The 17,242-nt window shown below is 42.1% G+C and overlaps 1 protein-coding gene across 2 annotated transcripts in view; it reads left to right on the plus strand.

Moving 5' to 3' along the window:
* TSNARE1 (t-SNARE domain containing 1) overlaps positions 1-17,242 on the plus strand; it is a 380,410-nt gene that overhangs the window by 105,247 nt on the left and 257,921 nt on the right. For both annotated transcript variants that reach the window (XM_034063960.1, XM_034063963.1), the window contains exons 4-6: positions 5,260-5,350; positions 9,708-9,782; positions 11,842-11,898. In XM_034063960.1, the coding sequence (XP_033919851.1) occupies positions 5,260-5,350; positions 9,708-9,782; positions 11,842-11,898 (223 nt within the window). The remainder of the gene's footprint in view (positions 1-5,259; positions 5,351-9,707; positions 9,783-11,841; positions 11,899-17,242) is intronic.

The following is a 17,242-nucleotide window of genomic DNA, read 5'->3' on the forward strand; positions in this document are numbered from 1 at the left end:
ATAGTAGGAGTGGGAAGAGAGAAAAATAACTTGAGAGGTGAGTAATGGCAATGCCATTGTTAAGCTGCTTCCCTTGGGGTCCTTTCGGGTGCTCTTTGAGCTGTCAGTAATGACTTGACAGATGGGAGTCTGAGGTGATGTTGAACTAATCTGTAGGTGATGCAGGGTTAAGAGGGGGTCTTATGTGCTGTCCTGAAGATACCTTAGTTGAAAAGCCTAGGTTTTTGGTAGCAGGTCAGTGCTGCTTGCAAAAACTGGTCAAATGCTGTAGGGGAGGAAGCATTCTCTTTATTTGAGCAATAGAATCATAGAATCATAGAATGGTTTCAGTTGGAAAAGCCCTTAAGATCATCCAGTTCCAAGCCACTGCCGTGGACAGGGACATCTCACACTAGACCATGGCACCCAAGGCTCTCTCCAGCCTGGCTTTGAACACTGCTAGGAATGGAGCATTCACCACTTCTCTGGGCACCCTGTGCCAGCACCTCAGCACCCTCACAGTAAAGAACTTCTTCCTTATATCTTCTTCCTCTTCATTTTTGATTATTTATAGCAAGAAGAAGATGCTTGAAAGTTATGGAAAATACCATATAATAATATGCTGGGGCTTGCATTTCTTTGGCGAGATTTGTGAGGGCTGCTATTTGACTACAATTCATATGTTTTAATCCAGAACGGCTGAACTACACAGCTATTAGCCTATAGCCATGTTCATCCCTCAAGATGACACAGCACCCATGCCAGGTGGACTTGAAATACCTCCCCTTCTCTTCCTGCACAGCCTCAGAGCATCCCCTGGGCTCCTTAAAGAAAAATAGCACCACATCTCTTAATACTTTCCAGTGACAGGCAAATTGGAAATCTATGATGCTTTTATTATAGAATATTGTGTGGCTGGAAACCTGGAAATAGCTGCCTGGTTTTCTCTTGACTTTTACTCCCCTGGATGATTTACACCTATGCAAAGGGGCTTGCTGACAGGTCAGAATTAGAGCTGTTCTTTCGCTCTGTTGTAAATGATGCCCCGACGTGCACAAATCAGGTCCCAAAGAAGCAGGGGGGGAAACTGCATTGTGAGTTTCAGTTTGGAGCCAGAAGAAGTAGCTGTGGTCTTTCTTTGGTGACTATAGCTATAAAGATGCTTTAGGGCTTGATGCAATAACCTTTTCTCCCAGCTCATCTTTCTGCTTTGTTTGCATTTGCAATAATTACTTATAGGTCAGAGATGCTCACTGTCATGCAGAAGCAGAGCCAGCAGCCTTAGAGGATGAGGTGTAGGGCTGTCTATGGGCAGGAAGTTATAGTGGTCTAATGAGGCATATCCATCCTATAGATTAATGTTTGCTAATGCAACTATGGAAAACAACAGCCTGGATCATCTGTTTCTGGAAATATCCTTAACTTTGCTGTAGGAATATCCTGGTTGTGTAAGAGACACCCAAAAGTGATGGGTTACTGCTGAAGGGGGGACATCTCTGCAGCACCGCTGGAGGTTCTCCTCTCTACAGATGCTGAAGGACCTCTGTTGGCTTTGCTCTGAAGTTAAGCACCTTGATGATGTGGAGAAAAGGGAATAGGAGGCTCAGGAGCTACATACCCCTTGTTACTCCACAACTGTCCCTATAGCCAATGCATGAAGTTTTATATACATGTATTTCATCAGCTCCCACAGACATCAGTCCTTCACAAAATCCATCTCTGAGACAGGGAAGAGGTTGGTTTGAACAGTTCCATTTGCATGCTTGGTGCACCTTACCTGTTTATCTCTCCAACAACAATGGAATGTATGTAAATACAGATACTCAAACTGTTTCTGCTTAAGCCACAGGTCATGCAACTAAGTGCTTTACTCCTCATACTACAGTTTGTACCTCTTTTTGTACAGGGAAACTGCAGTTAGCATTGCAGCAGCTGTGGAGAGGACAAGTACAGTTTCATTTATGCTGAGCTACTGGCTTAACTGTGGCCAAACCTACTTGACCATCAAGCTCTTAAATGCACAAAACTCCATTGCTATGAGGTTACACTGTGCTGAAGGAGATGCTAAATCAAATTATGTTTAAGCCGGTACAGTAAAGGTATTTTTGATCTGTTCCTGGAAAACTTATTATCGATCCTATATTAGGGATAAGCAAAATAAGCCACATCCTGTATTACAGATGCAAATACCTTTTCCTGTTAGAAGTAGGAAACAAAGCTCTTTGGGATTATGGTGACTGGCAGCAGGCACAGGGAGACAGAGAGGAGCCTTTCCCTTGTCGGTGTTTGCCGTTGCATGGGGGTTGTGATTATTTCGTGTTGACTTGGTCATTCATCAAGTGTCTCAAAGAAGCAGTGCAAACAGTAGTTAAGCTCCTTCATTGTGTCCCTGCGGAGGAGGGAAGCAGCCGTCATCGCATCTGCCTCTTTGCTGTGCTCGTTTGAGAACTGGATAAATAAATTAGAGATATGATGGCTCGGAAGAACAAACTCTAAGCAGCTGTGCACTGGGGATTATGGATGCGATGGACCGTGCTTCCCTGGCAAAGAAAACACCCGCCATAGGAAACTCTTAGGCAGCAGCGTGGTACCTCTTGTATTATTTAGTGCGTTGTCTTTGCGATCTGTGTGCATACAGCAATGCACAGCAAGGGATGTTATTCTTCCTATGAGATGCCCTTTCTGGTTGTACTCTTAGAATGCTTCTTTTCAGAGTAGTGCTGTAGTCTGTGTATTTTAGGTACTCGGTGTCTCCACGGACTGAGTATTTATTAAAGTGTGGAGGGCTTTTTCAGAACCAAATTATATTCATCAGAGACACCCCTTTAATTAACTTTCACACTTCCATGGGGTGAGGAATATAAAGAAAGCCAATAATAATAATAATAATAAATAATAATAATGAAATATCTTGTTACCATTACATATTAAAATACAATGCTGCAGAGAGTAGAGTTTCAAGGCTGCTTTTTAATGAAGATCTTAATAGCATTTAATGTAAATTAAATATAATCGCTGTCTGATTCCTGAGCATATCTCTGAGGCTGAAGAATAAGAAGTTAATTGTGCTGACAACATAGCAGGAAGTGCCAAAAGCAGTCACCAGCATATTGGTTAAAGTGCATTTTGAATTGAAGGCAGCACTTCTGTTCCTTGCACTCCTGCTCCCAGGTATTGTGCAGCATCTCAGTGCAGGGTTTGTGAGCAGCGTGGATTTATCGGGTAAGATATCTCACATAAAACTTGCATTTCAATGCAACCGAAGGAGCCTTTATTGAACTTTGGAGATTGGGAAGGATCAGGTGCATGAGGTTAACAAACCATTTGACTTTGGGGATGGGGAATTGCTGGTCTGTGAATGCCTGACTTGTTCTGTGGGCAGATGATTTAATGAGGTCTGCAAAGTGACTGGACATCAACTTCAGTGTCTTGCATTTCAGTAAGAGAATTAGTTGTGGAAGTCTCCATTATGAAGCTGCTGCTTATGGAATTCATGCACTTGGTGGCAAGATTCAGTTGAATTAAAGATTAGGGATCAGGGTAACTCCTCAAGGTAGGTGATGTGACAGCATTCAAATCCCAGCTCCCATTCATGTGATGACAATGTGTAGATACAACCTCTTCCATCTGAAATTAGAAGTGATGCAATTAGTCAGCTGGTGCTGTGGGTCCTGAGATCATAAATAAATGAAATGGCTTTTGATGGATGAACACAGAAATGGTATCTTAATTTAACTTAGGCAGAGCTGAGAATAACTAGTTACGGGATCTAGTCTTGTCTTCATATGAGATGATTTCTCTCTATGGTGCCAAAGGAGTCCATGCCTCCTGTGTGTTTGTTAAACCCTTAGGATACATCTGAATTACTGTTCTACAGCTCAGAGATGTTATCTTCATGCTACACTAAGCTTTCACTTGTATACCTGATAGGTACAATGCATAAAATTAAGTGTATTTTCATCCTAGACAGCTTTTCCATCTGAGCTGTCTGCACAGAGATCTCATTTAAGTGGAGAAACCCCTGTCAGAACTGGCTATGGGGGTGAATATTCCAGTTTGTTGGTGCCTGTGTCCATCTTCCCTGACTAGAAGGAAATGACAGTCAATGGAATGCTTGTTGAGGGAGTCTCAATGTATTTGTAGTTAAGGTTGTGTTTGGGAAAGTCTATTTGGAGGCTGGACTTGTTCCTCAAAGGAGATGCTAAAAAGGTTGGCATAAGCCTTGAAAGAGCTGGTGTTGAGCAGTACTGAAAGAGAAGCAGGAAGGAGCTGGAAAGCCAGGACAGTGCATGGATGTTCAGGACAGAGGGGCCATAAATAGTCATTTTAACCCTTTTTAATCAAAGAACTCTGATTCACTTCACATCCCACCCACCCTGATAAAGGAGCACTGACAAATGAGTCTTTGTAATACAGCCATGGCTCAAACGTGTCTTCTAAGGGAAAAAAAGGTCATTTTCCCCAGGTCTTACTTGAGGCTTTGTAGAGTTTTTGATGGAAGCATCATGGAAAACCACTCCTTTCCATTAGAAAGGTGTGAAGTGCTCCGCAGGGAAACTGAGGGGCTGAAAATGTTCTGTTGGCCTTATAAAGCTTGAGAACTACTGGATTGAGCTAATAAATACTTTTGGGCAGCATTTATGTCTCTTCCCCCTACTTTGTGTAGTCCCAAAAAGCACAGCCTGCAAACGGTGCTTGTAGTGGGATTTGGATTGAAAGGAGAGGCTTAAACATGACTGGAGAGGGGACTGGTTTGGTTCCCTGCCTGCCTGTTCCAGTGCTCATAAAGCAATACTTCATGGTCACAGTGCTTTCCTGGAGATACCATGTTATTAGCAGGTAGATGATCATGGTGAGTAAATTTATCCTGCTCAATTTCTGTCTCTTTACATGCTGAGTACAACTTTTTCCTGAGCAAACCCTCAGGTAACTCCTCCGTCCCATCTCTTTGGTACTCAACAATTTTAGTTGTGATGCCATCCATCTGTGATGTCTTTGTTACCTGCCCAGCCCCTGTTTTTCACCTTACCAATCCCCATTGACTATTTAGCTATTGTCTTTGTGGCTCTCAGAGTAAGAACATTTTGGGCAGCTCCTTGTTGGTGTTTCCTACACCCTTCTGGCTGCCATTGCTGGTCCTGGGCTCCTGTAGTCCCAGTGTGGCTCCATGTGCTCTGTGTTGTGTTGTCTCAATTGCTCTGCAGCGTGATACAGTTCTGTGAGTGTCTCATTATGCAATTAATCTCAATTGCATTTCCCATCATCTCTTCTCTCCTGCAGGCATGCAACCCAGCAGGAGACTAATAAAACCATCACGACTAGCACCAAAGCCATCAAGCAGCTGTCTGAGGTTGTCAGAGGCTCATCCAGGGTATGTGTCATTCAGGATGCTGTTGGGGGAGAGTGCTGGGTCTTATGGAGGGAGGATTAATGAAGATAGAAGTATTAGTGGGTGGTAGTGGGTGCTTTAAAGCTGAGCTCCATGTGTGTGGTTTAGTGTGTGATGTCCCTGTCCATGGGACGGGGTTGGAACTGGATGATCTTAAGGTCCTTTCCAACCCAAATCTTTCTATGATTCTGTGATTCTATGTCTTGTTATAACTTCCTTTCCTATTACACAATAAGCATAGCTTGCATTTATAAATGACCAATGGAAAAACAGCTGCAGGAACCAGTTCTTCTCCCAAAACTGGGTTATGTGGAATGGGAAATAAAGAACTCAGCAACAAAGCCTTGCCTTAACTCCCATTCATCTCAGGGTTTCCCTCAGTTTGGGTCAAAATACTACAGAAATCATCTGACTCAACATGAGCTTCTCAGTTGTGCAGTGAGTGCACTGGGTGCAGATGAGTTTGGAATTGTGTTGAAGTGTCCAGAAAGGCCAAAACAGTGGAATATATCTGGATACAACATTTATTCAGTGCTGTATGCTGGTGCAAAGACAGTGATAGGCTTAGGTAATTATAGGCTTTGACCAGATCAGAGCAGAACGTTGGATTGCAACTTGCCCCACAGCAACCTGTACATACTGTACAGGCAGAATGGTCTTCTGAAGCCATAAGCAGGTAAAACTCATATGAGCATCATTGCCACTGCGGTATGAATGATCCCCATCCCATGGTCCCCAATAGCAATAACTGGACAAACAGAAGGCTTCTGACCTTCTGTATAAAGAGCTGTATAACGGTGTGTGTTCCTGCTGGTTTTGTCCTGTGGCATGGGTCATAGGGAAGAACAGAAACATACTCTGGGGCAAACTTCAGCTGGTGTGTGAGTTGAGAAGTTTCACCCTTATAGTGGGTTATTCAGCAACTGAAATGAGAACAAGGATACCTCTTTTCTACTTGATTTGGCCTAGCAGTTTTCTCTTATGTTCTTGCTTCCAACATCCATGTAGTTTCTGTGTTGGGAATTGAACTGATGTTTTATCCTCACTTGTTTCCTGCCAGTTCCCAACGTTCTGTGTTACTTCACCTCTGTTCTCATGGCCCTCCCACCTAGAAATAACACTGCTCTTAAAACGTTGCTTTTCTTCATCCAAGTGAGTTTTTATAGTTTGGATTTATGGCCCTTGCCAAGAGGCATATGGGATAAGGACTGAAGAGCTGGCTCACCCCAGGCTACCTCTGTAACCTGTGAAGGACCATGTGCAATTCAGCCTGCCTAAAGAAATGAATGGGTGATGGATAGAGATGGAACCTCGGAATGACTGTTCTCCAAATGTAGACATCAACCTTATGCAGGCATCCAGCTTAATACTTGGACCATTTTTAACATGTTGCTGGATAACTGGTGGACTATAAGGACTTATTTTTGCATATCCTGAGAATAATTCCACCAGTGCTTGATAAAACAAAAATGCTTTCTTAGAGATAGGAGGACTGAGACTTCTTTGGGCTGCTCTCCTGGCTCCATTTTGTGACATAAATTGGGTCCAAAGGGGAATTAAGCAAGGTCACATTAAACCCAATTATAGTGCTATACTAGAATGTCATTATTTACCCATGAAGCACATGGGAATGCTCAGGAGAACAGCTTTTATTGTCATGAGGAGAAAAATGGCTAAGTTAAAGGGAGACTATTTAAGAGCTGAAGGAAATAGACACACAAACAACTTTAGAAACATGAAGAATAAACTTGATGCTCTCTGTTGCCATCACATAATAACTTTTTCTTCTCCCTGGACAATTAATTTAGCACACTTTATTTCTTAAACTCCTGTTTTCTGTGCTGTTTAAGTAATTAAACCTACAAATTCTGGTATAAAACCTGTAGCCCTCATCTCTTATATAGAATAAGTAGTTCTGGGGGGAATTGGCTGCTGGTCTGTGAGTCCCTGTTGGGGACCTGGGTACCATTGCAGTTTTCCTCCCATCAAATTTCTCGTACCATGAAAAGCCTTCCATTAATTAATCCTCTTCATCAGGGACTGTAGCGATAGGACAAGGGGTGATGGGTTCAAACTGAAACAGGGGAAGTTCAGGTTAGATATAAGGAAGAAGTTCTTTACTGTGAGGGTGCTGAGGTGCTGGCACAGGGTGCCCAGAGAAGCTGTGAATGCTCCATCCCTGGCAGTGCTCAAGGCCAGGTTGGACAGAGCCTTGGGTGACATGGTCTGGTGTGAGGTGTCCCTGCCCATGGCAGGGGGATTGGAACTGAATGATCTTAAGGTCCTTTCCAACCCAAACCATTCTATGTTTCTATGATTCTGATTTAGGGCTTTATAGCCATTCATTTCCAATGCATTTCTCCGTGTATTACTTTGCTTACACACATGGACAAAGAATGGTTCTTTTTTCTTTTCTCCTTATTTTCCACCAGTAATGCACTGCAAAGAAGGTGCACGGTGGGAGTTCCACTGACTTCCATTGAAGCTCCAAATACTGCTGGAGATATTTGAGACAGGATGCCCCAACTGAGCAAATTGATAGTATTTCAGGAGTAAAGATACTGATGTAAGTGGATCAGTGTGGTACAAGGCAGGAGGCTGATGTGAAATAGCACATGGCTCTTTTAGGGCTTCTTTCAAACTAACCTCAAAGGAGTTAAATAAAAAGGCCTATCTGGAATTCCTGGGTTTTGTAGGATAAGTGCTGGACTATTAGATCAGCTCTCCAGGGTGTCAGTCTTAGCTCAGGGTCTATGTGTAACAAATATAAGCTTTATAGACCTTTACCTTTAGAATGGGGATGATGATACCTGTTCTAAAAATGATTTTAAATCTTTGGATGAAGAACTGAAGACTGGGATATCCCTCTGTGTATGGAAATACTACCATTAAATAGTAAGGATGTTTATCCCATCCTTTATAACATTTACTTTTGTATCCTTCAGCGGTTGTCTGAAACTGCTTAAATGGCTGTAAAGTGAACATTTCTGCTTAGTAGCTTTAGAGTAGATTGGGTTTTCTTTGTTACTTGGTTTCTAAGGTAGTGCCCCACTTCCTTATTCCGATGTGTAAAACTTAGACACATGAACTCCTGCACACCTGAAATAGTGCCAGGATGGTAGAAGAGGGTAGAAGAAAGTAGAATAGGATAGAATAATTCCAGGAGAGTTACCATTGCTTGGCACTGTTTGGCTTTGGTCACTCCATTGGAGAACAGTGATTGTGCAGCATGTAGGACAGTTACATCAGTCTAGACTGGGTTATTCCTTGTGTTTGAAGCATAGATCTGTATCTGCTGGGATAAGCTCCAGTCACAGATGCAGTGACATTTGGGTACTTGTGTTGGAAAACATAGAGATAAGTTGGTTTCTAACAATCAGGAACAATGCAAGGCAGAAGGAATGTTGTTGTGGCTGATGGACCTCTCAGTTTCAGTAAATCACCTGTTGCCATCAAATGAGGTGATGAACTCCTGCATGATCTTCATCAGGGACTGCAGCAATAGGACGAGGGGTGATGGGTTCAAAGTGAAACAGGGGAAGTTCAGGTTGGAGATAAGGAAGAAGTTCTTTACCCTGAGGGTACTGAGGCACTGGTACAGGGTGACCAAGGAAGTGGTAAATGCTCTATCACTGGCAGTGTTCAAAGCCAGGCTGGACAGAGCCTTGGGTGAGATGGTTTAGTGTGAGGTGTCTGTGGCCCATGGCAGGGGGGTTGGAACTGGATGATCTTAAGGTCCTTTCCAGCCCAAACCATTCTGTGATTCTATAATTCTATGGGCTATCAGCTAAATAAAGGACTTTTTATAGGACTGTGTTTCTATGTTTCTATGATTCTGATATAGAGCTTTATAGCCATTCATTTCCAATGCAGGTTATCATCTCCTGAAGGTAATCTGAGGCTGGATTCTAGTGTGTAGAAGCAGGATACCATGCTATAACCATTCTGTTATTTTGATGGCAGTAGGGTATTCACTTTTGTTTCACAGTCTTTAAGAACTGGTATTGGAGTTGGACCCCCTCTTACAGTAAGCAGGACAGCAAAATGTCCCACTATCTATCTCTGGCCCAGGAGGTGTTCAGTTCAGATATCAAGACCACACAGAAGTCATGACTAGGGTACTGTCTTGAATATCCAAAGCATCCTGTGCTCCTTTCCTAACATAAAACCTTGCAGCATCCTGGCATCCCAAGTGAAGTTGAATTATTTAGAGTACTGTGTGTGCCCACCCTGTTTATTTGGTGTCTTCATCCAGGACCTCTTCACATGGTCACAGACAGTCTTCTACATGATAGATCTCTACAGACCTGCTAACCAAGCTTCTGTTCTCCCCTAACAGCAAGAACAACTTCAGTTGGACAGGCTGAAGAACCAGCTGTCAGATGCCATCCAGAGATACGGAACTGTGCAGAAGGTGAGGATGTCTCCACTGTTCTGTATTTGAGTTGCCATCAGATGAGGTGATGAACACCCGCATGGTCTTCATCAGGGATTGTAGTGATAGGACAAGGGGTAATGGGTTAAAACTTAAACAGGGGAAGTTTAGATTGGATATAAAGAAGACGTTCTTTACTGTGAGGGTGCTGAGGCACTGGCACAGGGTGCCCACAGAAGTTGTGAATGCTCCATCCCTGGCAGTGTTCAAGGCCAGGTTGGACAGAGCCTTGGGTGCCATGGTTTAGTGTGAGGTATCCCTGGGCATGGCAGGGGGTTGGAACTGGATGGTCTTAACGTCCTTTCCAACCCAACCCATTCTATGATTCTATGATTCTGAGTGTGAGCGAGCATGGTGAGTGTGGAGCATATCAAAGAGCTGCTCACATGTAGTTTCCTCCCTTTATTCTTAGTTTATCAGTCAAGCAAAACATTGTTTCATTGGAACATGCACACACAGAGCAATTCAGCATCAATGGAAAGGGAAAACTGTGCTTTTGGCAGCTTTGTGTCTGGTAGAATCTTCACTGGTTTCCCTGGCTTAGCCATGACATTGTTTTGGTGCATCTCCACTTCCAGAGGAGAAGCAGAAATGCTTGCAGAGTGCTCCTTTCCCCTTCTCTGCTCATAGAAAATGTGCAGGCAACACAACCTTGCTATTCTGTTAACCCACCTTCTGGCTCTGCTGTGTTACACAGCTTTGCCAGAAGGTTTTAGAAGGCATCTTGTGGTTTGAACCTGTCACCAAGATCAAGCTGTTTAATAAAACAAACAAAACCTGAATTCCAGCTCCTTCGTTTGCTTCTTGCTCTCCCACTTTTCCCTCGGGAGGCTGTGCTGATGAGCAGATTTGCTTTGCTTTTAAACACTTGTAGCGATTTCAATCTAGCATCCTCAAACTGCTTCTCCCCCTTGCAATAACAAGTTATAGATATATGGTTTAATCACATCACAAGCTGAACAAACTCTGGTTGCTTTAGTGAGTTTGACCCATGGCTGCAACCCATAGGAAGAACGTTGTAATTATAATAGGTGTAATGACATTAGGCTGACAATGTGCACTTAACAATGCATCTCTATTAGAAACACTCTGTACTGATTGATTTCCCCAAACTTGCTGCCTGTGGTTTAGAAATAAATAAATAACTCAATAAAAGCACAGAAAATTGCACTTCAACAACATGTACATCATGTAATAGCATTGCATTATCTCTAGTACTATCTGGTATTGTTAATTATTACTCTGTCCTATTCAGAACGCTAAGAGTGAGGTCTTGAAATGAAATTACTACATCCCTTAAATGAGGTGTTGGAAGGATTCAGGTAAAGGGCTCCACCTCCATGCACACACACCTTTATGATGCTTTTATTTCATGCTAAAGAGTGAAATCCATCTCAACTGTACATGGAGGTGATGGGGGTTTCTTTCTAAACACTGTCATCAATTCACAAGTGCCAAAATTAGCCACTGCAGTTTGTCAATGCCTGGTTACGTCAGGAAACCAATCTGAGTGGTAAATTAATACTTATCCCCGTCCTAGCTGTCATTCCTTAAATGCACGTTTCAGTTTGGATAACCTTGTCGTGCTGGAAGCTTTGAAGACTTTGAATTCCTGCAAGGCCAAACTTTGCAGTGCAGTTATGCTCCCTTTCTGAACAGGAAGAGTTTTCTCTATGTCCTGCCCTGTAAGAAGTAGAAGAAACATGATTCATAGGATTTCAGGCTGAGAAAGGGCTATTTGGCCTGGAGAAGAGAAGCTGCATGGAGACCTCAGAGCAGCTGTGAAGGTGCTGAGGCACTGGAATGGGTTGCCCAGGGAGGTTGTGAATGCTCCATCCCTGGCAGTGTTCAAGGCCAGGTTGGACAGAGCCTTGGGTGCCATGGTTTAGTGTGAGGTGTCCCTGCCCATGGCAGGGGCTGGAACTGGATGATCTTCAGGTCCTTTCCAACCCAAACCATTATGATTCTATGATTTCTTCACTAAATGTTAGGACTCTTTTCTCAGCCCTTTTCCCTCTTTTTTTTCCCTTTTTTACAGAAAATAGCAGAGAAATCCAAAGCTTTGCTTCCTACTGGGCAGAGAAGCACCAAACAGGTAAGTTCCTCTGCATCTCTATGTTTGACAGTAAGTACATTGCTAAAACCAGGCTGTTTTCTAACCCCACTAATGATGCTGAAGAACATGGAGCTCCACCAGTACCTACATTGAAGCCAATGAGGTGTTTTTCAGACAGTGGTTTTCCATTTTTGGAGGTGGAAGATACAGGACCCAGGGAAAAAAGGCCTATATAAGCCCTGCATAATTATTCTCTGCTTCTCTGTTCTCTTGGGGCTGTTTTTCCATTCTTGATGGGAGTTTTGAATACTCTGAAATACATGAGAGCAGTCCTGTACCTCCTTGCTTAGGATGTGGGCTCGTAGGCTGAGTGAAATCATCCTCCAAGAGCAAGGAAGGTAGAAGGAAATGAGAGGAGGTTTTATCAAGCCTCTGTTTTCAGTTTTAAAAGGGATCATGTATTCTGTATAGATTTATATCATCTATTCTGTGTTCTTTGGCTGTATTACACTTTGGTTAACTATTTATTACATATAAAAATAGATATTTTTTTCCTCTTTGTACCCATATTAGGACCTCTGTCCATGAATAAATACTTTGTATAATCAGAGTACACACGCTATAGCGTTGTGCGTATAGGTTCATATATACATGCGTATGTATGTAATATATATAAAATACAATCAAATGCATGTCTGCCTGTTCACAGATGATTAAGAGTTTAAAGTTATGTGCATATATATGCATATGTGTGGAGTTTTACACAACTAGCAATGCAAAATACTGTATGTATATGTATATATATAATATTTGTGTGTATAAGAAATCCCCACAAATTTCTATAACAGCTTTGATACCATGAGATCACTTAGCTGCAATATAAGTGGGACTCTGCCTCATTTCAGTGAGGATTTCTCATATACTTGATATTCTTGTCTTTTCTTTTAAGGGGCAGTCAGCAGATTTTCTGCCTTTCTAATCCATTTTCATTCCCTACCTTGTGTTATCTTTCTCTTGCCTCCTTTATGTGCATATAAGAGATTGCTGTTCTTTGTAACCTTAATGTTTCTCTGTAAAGAAGGGTGGAATGATGCCACTGAAGACCCTTCCATTAGGGCAAGTCAATGGACCAAAGCTTTATAATAGGTTTCAAGCAATTATAATTCTGCATTAGACCTTCGTGTCATGTAGTTGGTTTTAGGTGGTAATGCCACTGAAAGGAAGGCCTTTGTGTGCCAAAGGGCTAATGTATTCCTTTACCCTTATTTGGAGTTCCTACCAGTATCTCTGAAGTGATTTTGCACAGATGCTGTTATCCATCTTGTATAGAATTGCCTGTATAGAAGTGTTTCAGCTTAGTTTTGCCCACCATCTGGTGAACTGCATTGAACATGGGTATTGTGCATGGTTACATATAGCATGGTCTTGAATGGTGGTCAAATCCACTGGACATCAGTTATTGGTAGCTCTGAGATAAGGGGGCTTATCTTGTGTAAATTAGCTGTGATTTGGGTTTTTGGCTGTCTATGTTACATCACTTCTTGTGCTTTTAACCAACTTTGTTAGACTGCTATTGGTGGAGTAGATTGCAGAGATGAGAACATCTCCGGTCTTGCCTTGACTTACACCACATGGTTGTATGGCCGTGGCTGTTCCATATGATGTAGGATTCTGATGGCCATTAATCAATGCAAATAGGATGCATAGCTATTGCGCATCCCTGTACCTGGAGTAAGCCTGGATGCATTTAACTATTTTGGTATATTGAAAATGGTTGATGACTGCGAAAACAACCTTCTGGAAGTGATTAGGGTTTTAATAGGGGGGAAACCAAGCTGTTGGACAAAAACACTTGAATCTTAGAGGCAAGTAGTGGTGGACTTGGAAGTAAAGGGATGCTGGAGGAAGAATGGGACAGAGACAGACCCTTTTACCTTAAAAAGAGTGAGAATCCAGGCATTACAAGACTATAGCAGTAGAAATTTAGTGTAGGTCAGGCAGCATCAGCAGAAACTGTGTTAAACTGGATCAGCTGCACGTTGTTTCTCCTTGTAGCTGCCACTCGCCAGTGAATGCTGGTGGTTGGCTTCACTGCATTATGTAAAAGAAGGGGTTGTAGTATGCCTTGTTGAGATGCTTATGACTCAGAAATAGGCTTAATCACACCCAAGAGCACATGCTTTTCATGCAATCACACATGCTTGGGCTGGGAACACATGAGGTTTCATCCACATTGCTTGGAAAGGATGAAAGTTAATCCACATCTGTTTCATCTTTCGTGTGCGTTTGCAGCTTAACACATCTTCTTCCTTCTTCAAGTATAAAAGGAGAGAATGTATAAAACCTGCTGAAGGGAATGCAGTGCTGTGATTGGTTTTCACTTAATATCTATCCAGCTGCAAATTGGTCAGGACATGCAAAATTACAGCTCCCCCAGCAACTCTAACCTGACCACCATGTGCATGTGTTAAGGTGTTAACGCGCTATATATTACATTTGCATTACCCTATGCAGTAATGTAAAATGCTACATATGTTCAGTGGACTTTATTTATGAGTCTTGTGAGACTGCAAAGTGAACTTTTGGATGTGGTGCAGATCCAGTCTGTGCCATGCAGGGCTTTCTTTTATTTATATGTATTATATTTATATATAATATATATATAATATATATATTATAATATATATATATATAAATATAGAGATACTCATGAATATATACTACAGCAAATGGTAAGAAGTTTGAAGAATGCCAGGTTTTCTACATGTGTGTTCCTATAGTTCTGCTCTTCCATTGGTGGGTGGGGAATGTAAAATGTTTGGTAACACAAACACTCATAATTTCTCTTTAGGGAGTAATTGATTTCCTAGACCCACATAACAGGTAAAAAATGGAACGTGAAGCTTTGGGAAAATTATTCTCCTGCCCATTGTGGTTTGCTGTAAGTACTGTTTAATTGAGTTTATGTGTGTATCAAAGCAAAAGAAAGGCATTGATCCAGAATTCCTTGAAGCTTGAAGTTATATAAATTCTTAATCAAGTATGTGCTTGTAGGAATGTATTTGTGTGTAGACAAATCGATGTGGTTTGATAGGTGCATCTATTGAAAGGCACAGATTTTCACTGCGCTAAATGATCGTTGTGCAACGTGAGTTGTGGCAACTATTAAAAAGAGGGGTGAAAAGCCCTTTCCCTTGAATCTGTGAAAGTAGTTTTAACTCTTCACCCAGTGACCAAAAGGAGACTTCAGAAGTCTCATTAAGGGAGTGCACAGGGGAACCCTGGAAAGCAGCTTTCCATTGATGAGAACTGCTGTTGCAGCAATACGGTGGTGTGTTTAGTGATGTGTTGCCTGTGGTTCCTGCTTATGTATGGTGCAGATGTGACTCAAATCCCACCTTCTCCCCCTGCACAGACACACCTCGGTGCAAGCCAGTTATTCCTCCTTCCAGGCGCAGCCCACTGTAGGAAATGGGTGGTTTAGGTACATAGGAGTGATGCAGAGCCTGGGATAGTGTGACTAAGTGGTGGAGAGGTTGGATATCAGCGTAGACCTGTCTTCTTGGGCTAAGCCCATCTCACGTAACAGTTGGGTATAATAAAATACTGTGTTTTAATAGCACAGATTACCCTTAATATTAAAATAATAAAGGATAGCCTGCAGAAACCCCACAAAATAGCCAGTAATCCCTCTGAGCATAGGAGATGAAATGAATCCTTCTTTTCAATTCTTTTTAATTATCATGCATCTAACATCATCTACTTCCTACAGAAAGAATATGTTATTGTGCCCATGAATGAGTAAGTTCAACGGGTATTAAACCCAGCAGCAGAGTAGGCTGACAAGCTGAGTGCTCCTAAGGATCCATCCGTGGCAGTGCCTAAAAGTGACAGCCCATTTTCTTTATCCTCATGGCATCTTCGACATGTCTTAGGACCACCTCCATCTTTCCTGGATCCTCATTCACATTTAAACAGGGGAAGTTCAGGCTGGATATAAGGAAGAAGTTCTTTACTGTGAAGGTGGTGAGGCACTAGAATGGGTTGCCCAAGGAAGTGGTGAATGCTCCATCCCTGGCAGTGTTTAAGGCCAGGTTGGACAGAGCCTTGGGTGACATGTTTTAGTGTGAGGTGCCCCTGGAGCATGGCAAGGGGTTGGAACTGGATGATCTTAAGGTCCTTTCCAACCCAAACCATTCTATGATTCTATGTTTTAGCCAAATAATGAGAAGGAAAGTGGGCTCTCTCACCATGTAGACTTTGTGGGTGGTTCCCCAAAGGCCGTGGGAGAAAGGGAAGCACAGCTCTGATTGAGCTGAGGAATGAATTTTAAACTAAAACCACCCCAAATATCCAGACACTTTTTAATTTTTTTATTTTTTTTTTTAGTTTAGAGGAAACTTTCCTGGCAATTTTTAGAAATTAAAATTACAGTAATTGTCATGGGGTAATGGCCCCCCTCTGCATTTCCTGCTGCTCATGGGGAGAGGAAAGGATAATTACTGCTCTGGAACGCGGCGGTTGCCTAAAGAGATGCCTTTGTTTCTTATTCTGTCAGCCTACTTGACCCAGTTCTCAAAGGTCAGTAAATTGTGCTTTTTAGGAGCATGAAAACTGGTAATAAACCTCTATTTGCATATACAAGCTTTTTTTCTTTCCCCTCTCCTAACTGCATCAGTTTATTTGTGCTTTAAATGGACTTCCTTCTCACAGGAAGCATCATTTCTCTCTTTCTTCCTGTGTTTATGAAGTTGTTCTTTTTATGTGATTAGAGTAAAACTCTCGTTTTGGGGCAGCAAGATCCAATCCTCCTCTTAATGGGAGAATAATTCTTTGGCAATAATATCTGCATAAACTGCATATATGTATGTGTGTGTGTGTGTAATGACTAGTTATTTGGGCTTCTATTTTTACAGGCTCCTTATCATGGTAGGTGCTGTATAAGCACAGCTATTAGATTGTGCCACCCTGAGGATCTCACAGGCTAAGCAAACACCAGCAAGCTATTATGAATGATCATTAACAATGAGGTTTTAATGCAGTGCTGGGTGTCCACAGCTCAGTTTGAAACTGGCTTCAACGTTGACATGTGTTGTTCTGAATGGGGATATTGAATTCCTCACAATCAAAATGCAGCTTCTGCCCTGAGAAATGGAGCTTTTGGATTTATGCATTTATCTTATTGACTCTCAGACCTTATCTTAGGACTCATCCCAGTTCCTAATGTTCCAGTCGGGTGCTATATATGAGGACATCAAGCCTTAGCTTTGGCGATAATGTATCTTGTATGTGTGGAGTAATTGCTGTGTCTTTTCAAGGTCATTTAGTATGCAGCTACTTGGGTAAAAAGTGTGACTTCAATAATGTCAACTTGGTTTTAAAT

The sequence above is a fragment of the Melopsittacus undulatus genome, chromosome 1, assembly GCF_012275295.1.
Source record: "Melopsittacus undulatus isolate bMelUnd1 chromosome 1, bMelUnd1.mat.Z, whole genome shotgun sequence".
In the NCBI taxonomy this organism is placed as follows: domain Eukaryota; kingdom Metazoa; phylum Chordata; class Aves; order Psittaciformes; family Psittaculidae; genus Melopsittacus; species Melopsittacus undulatus.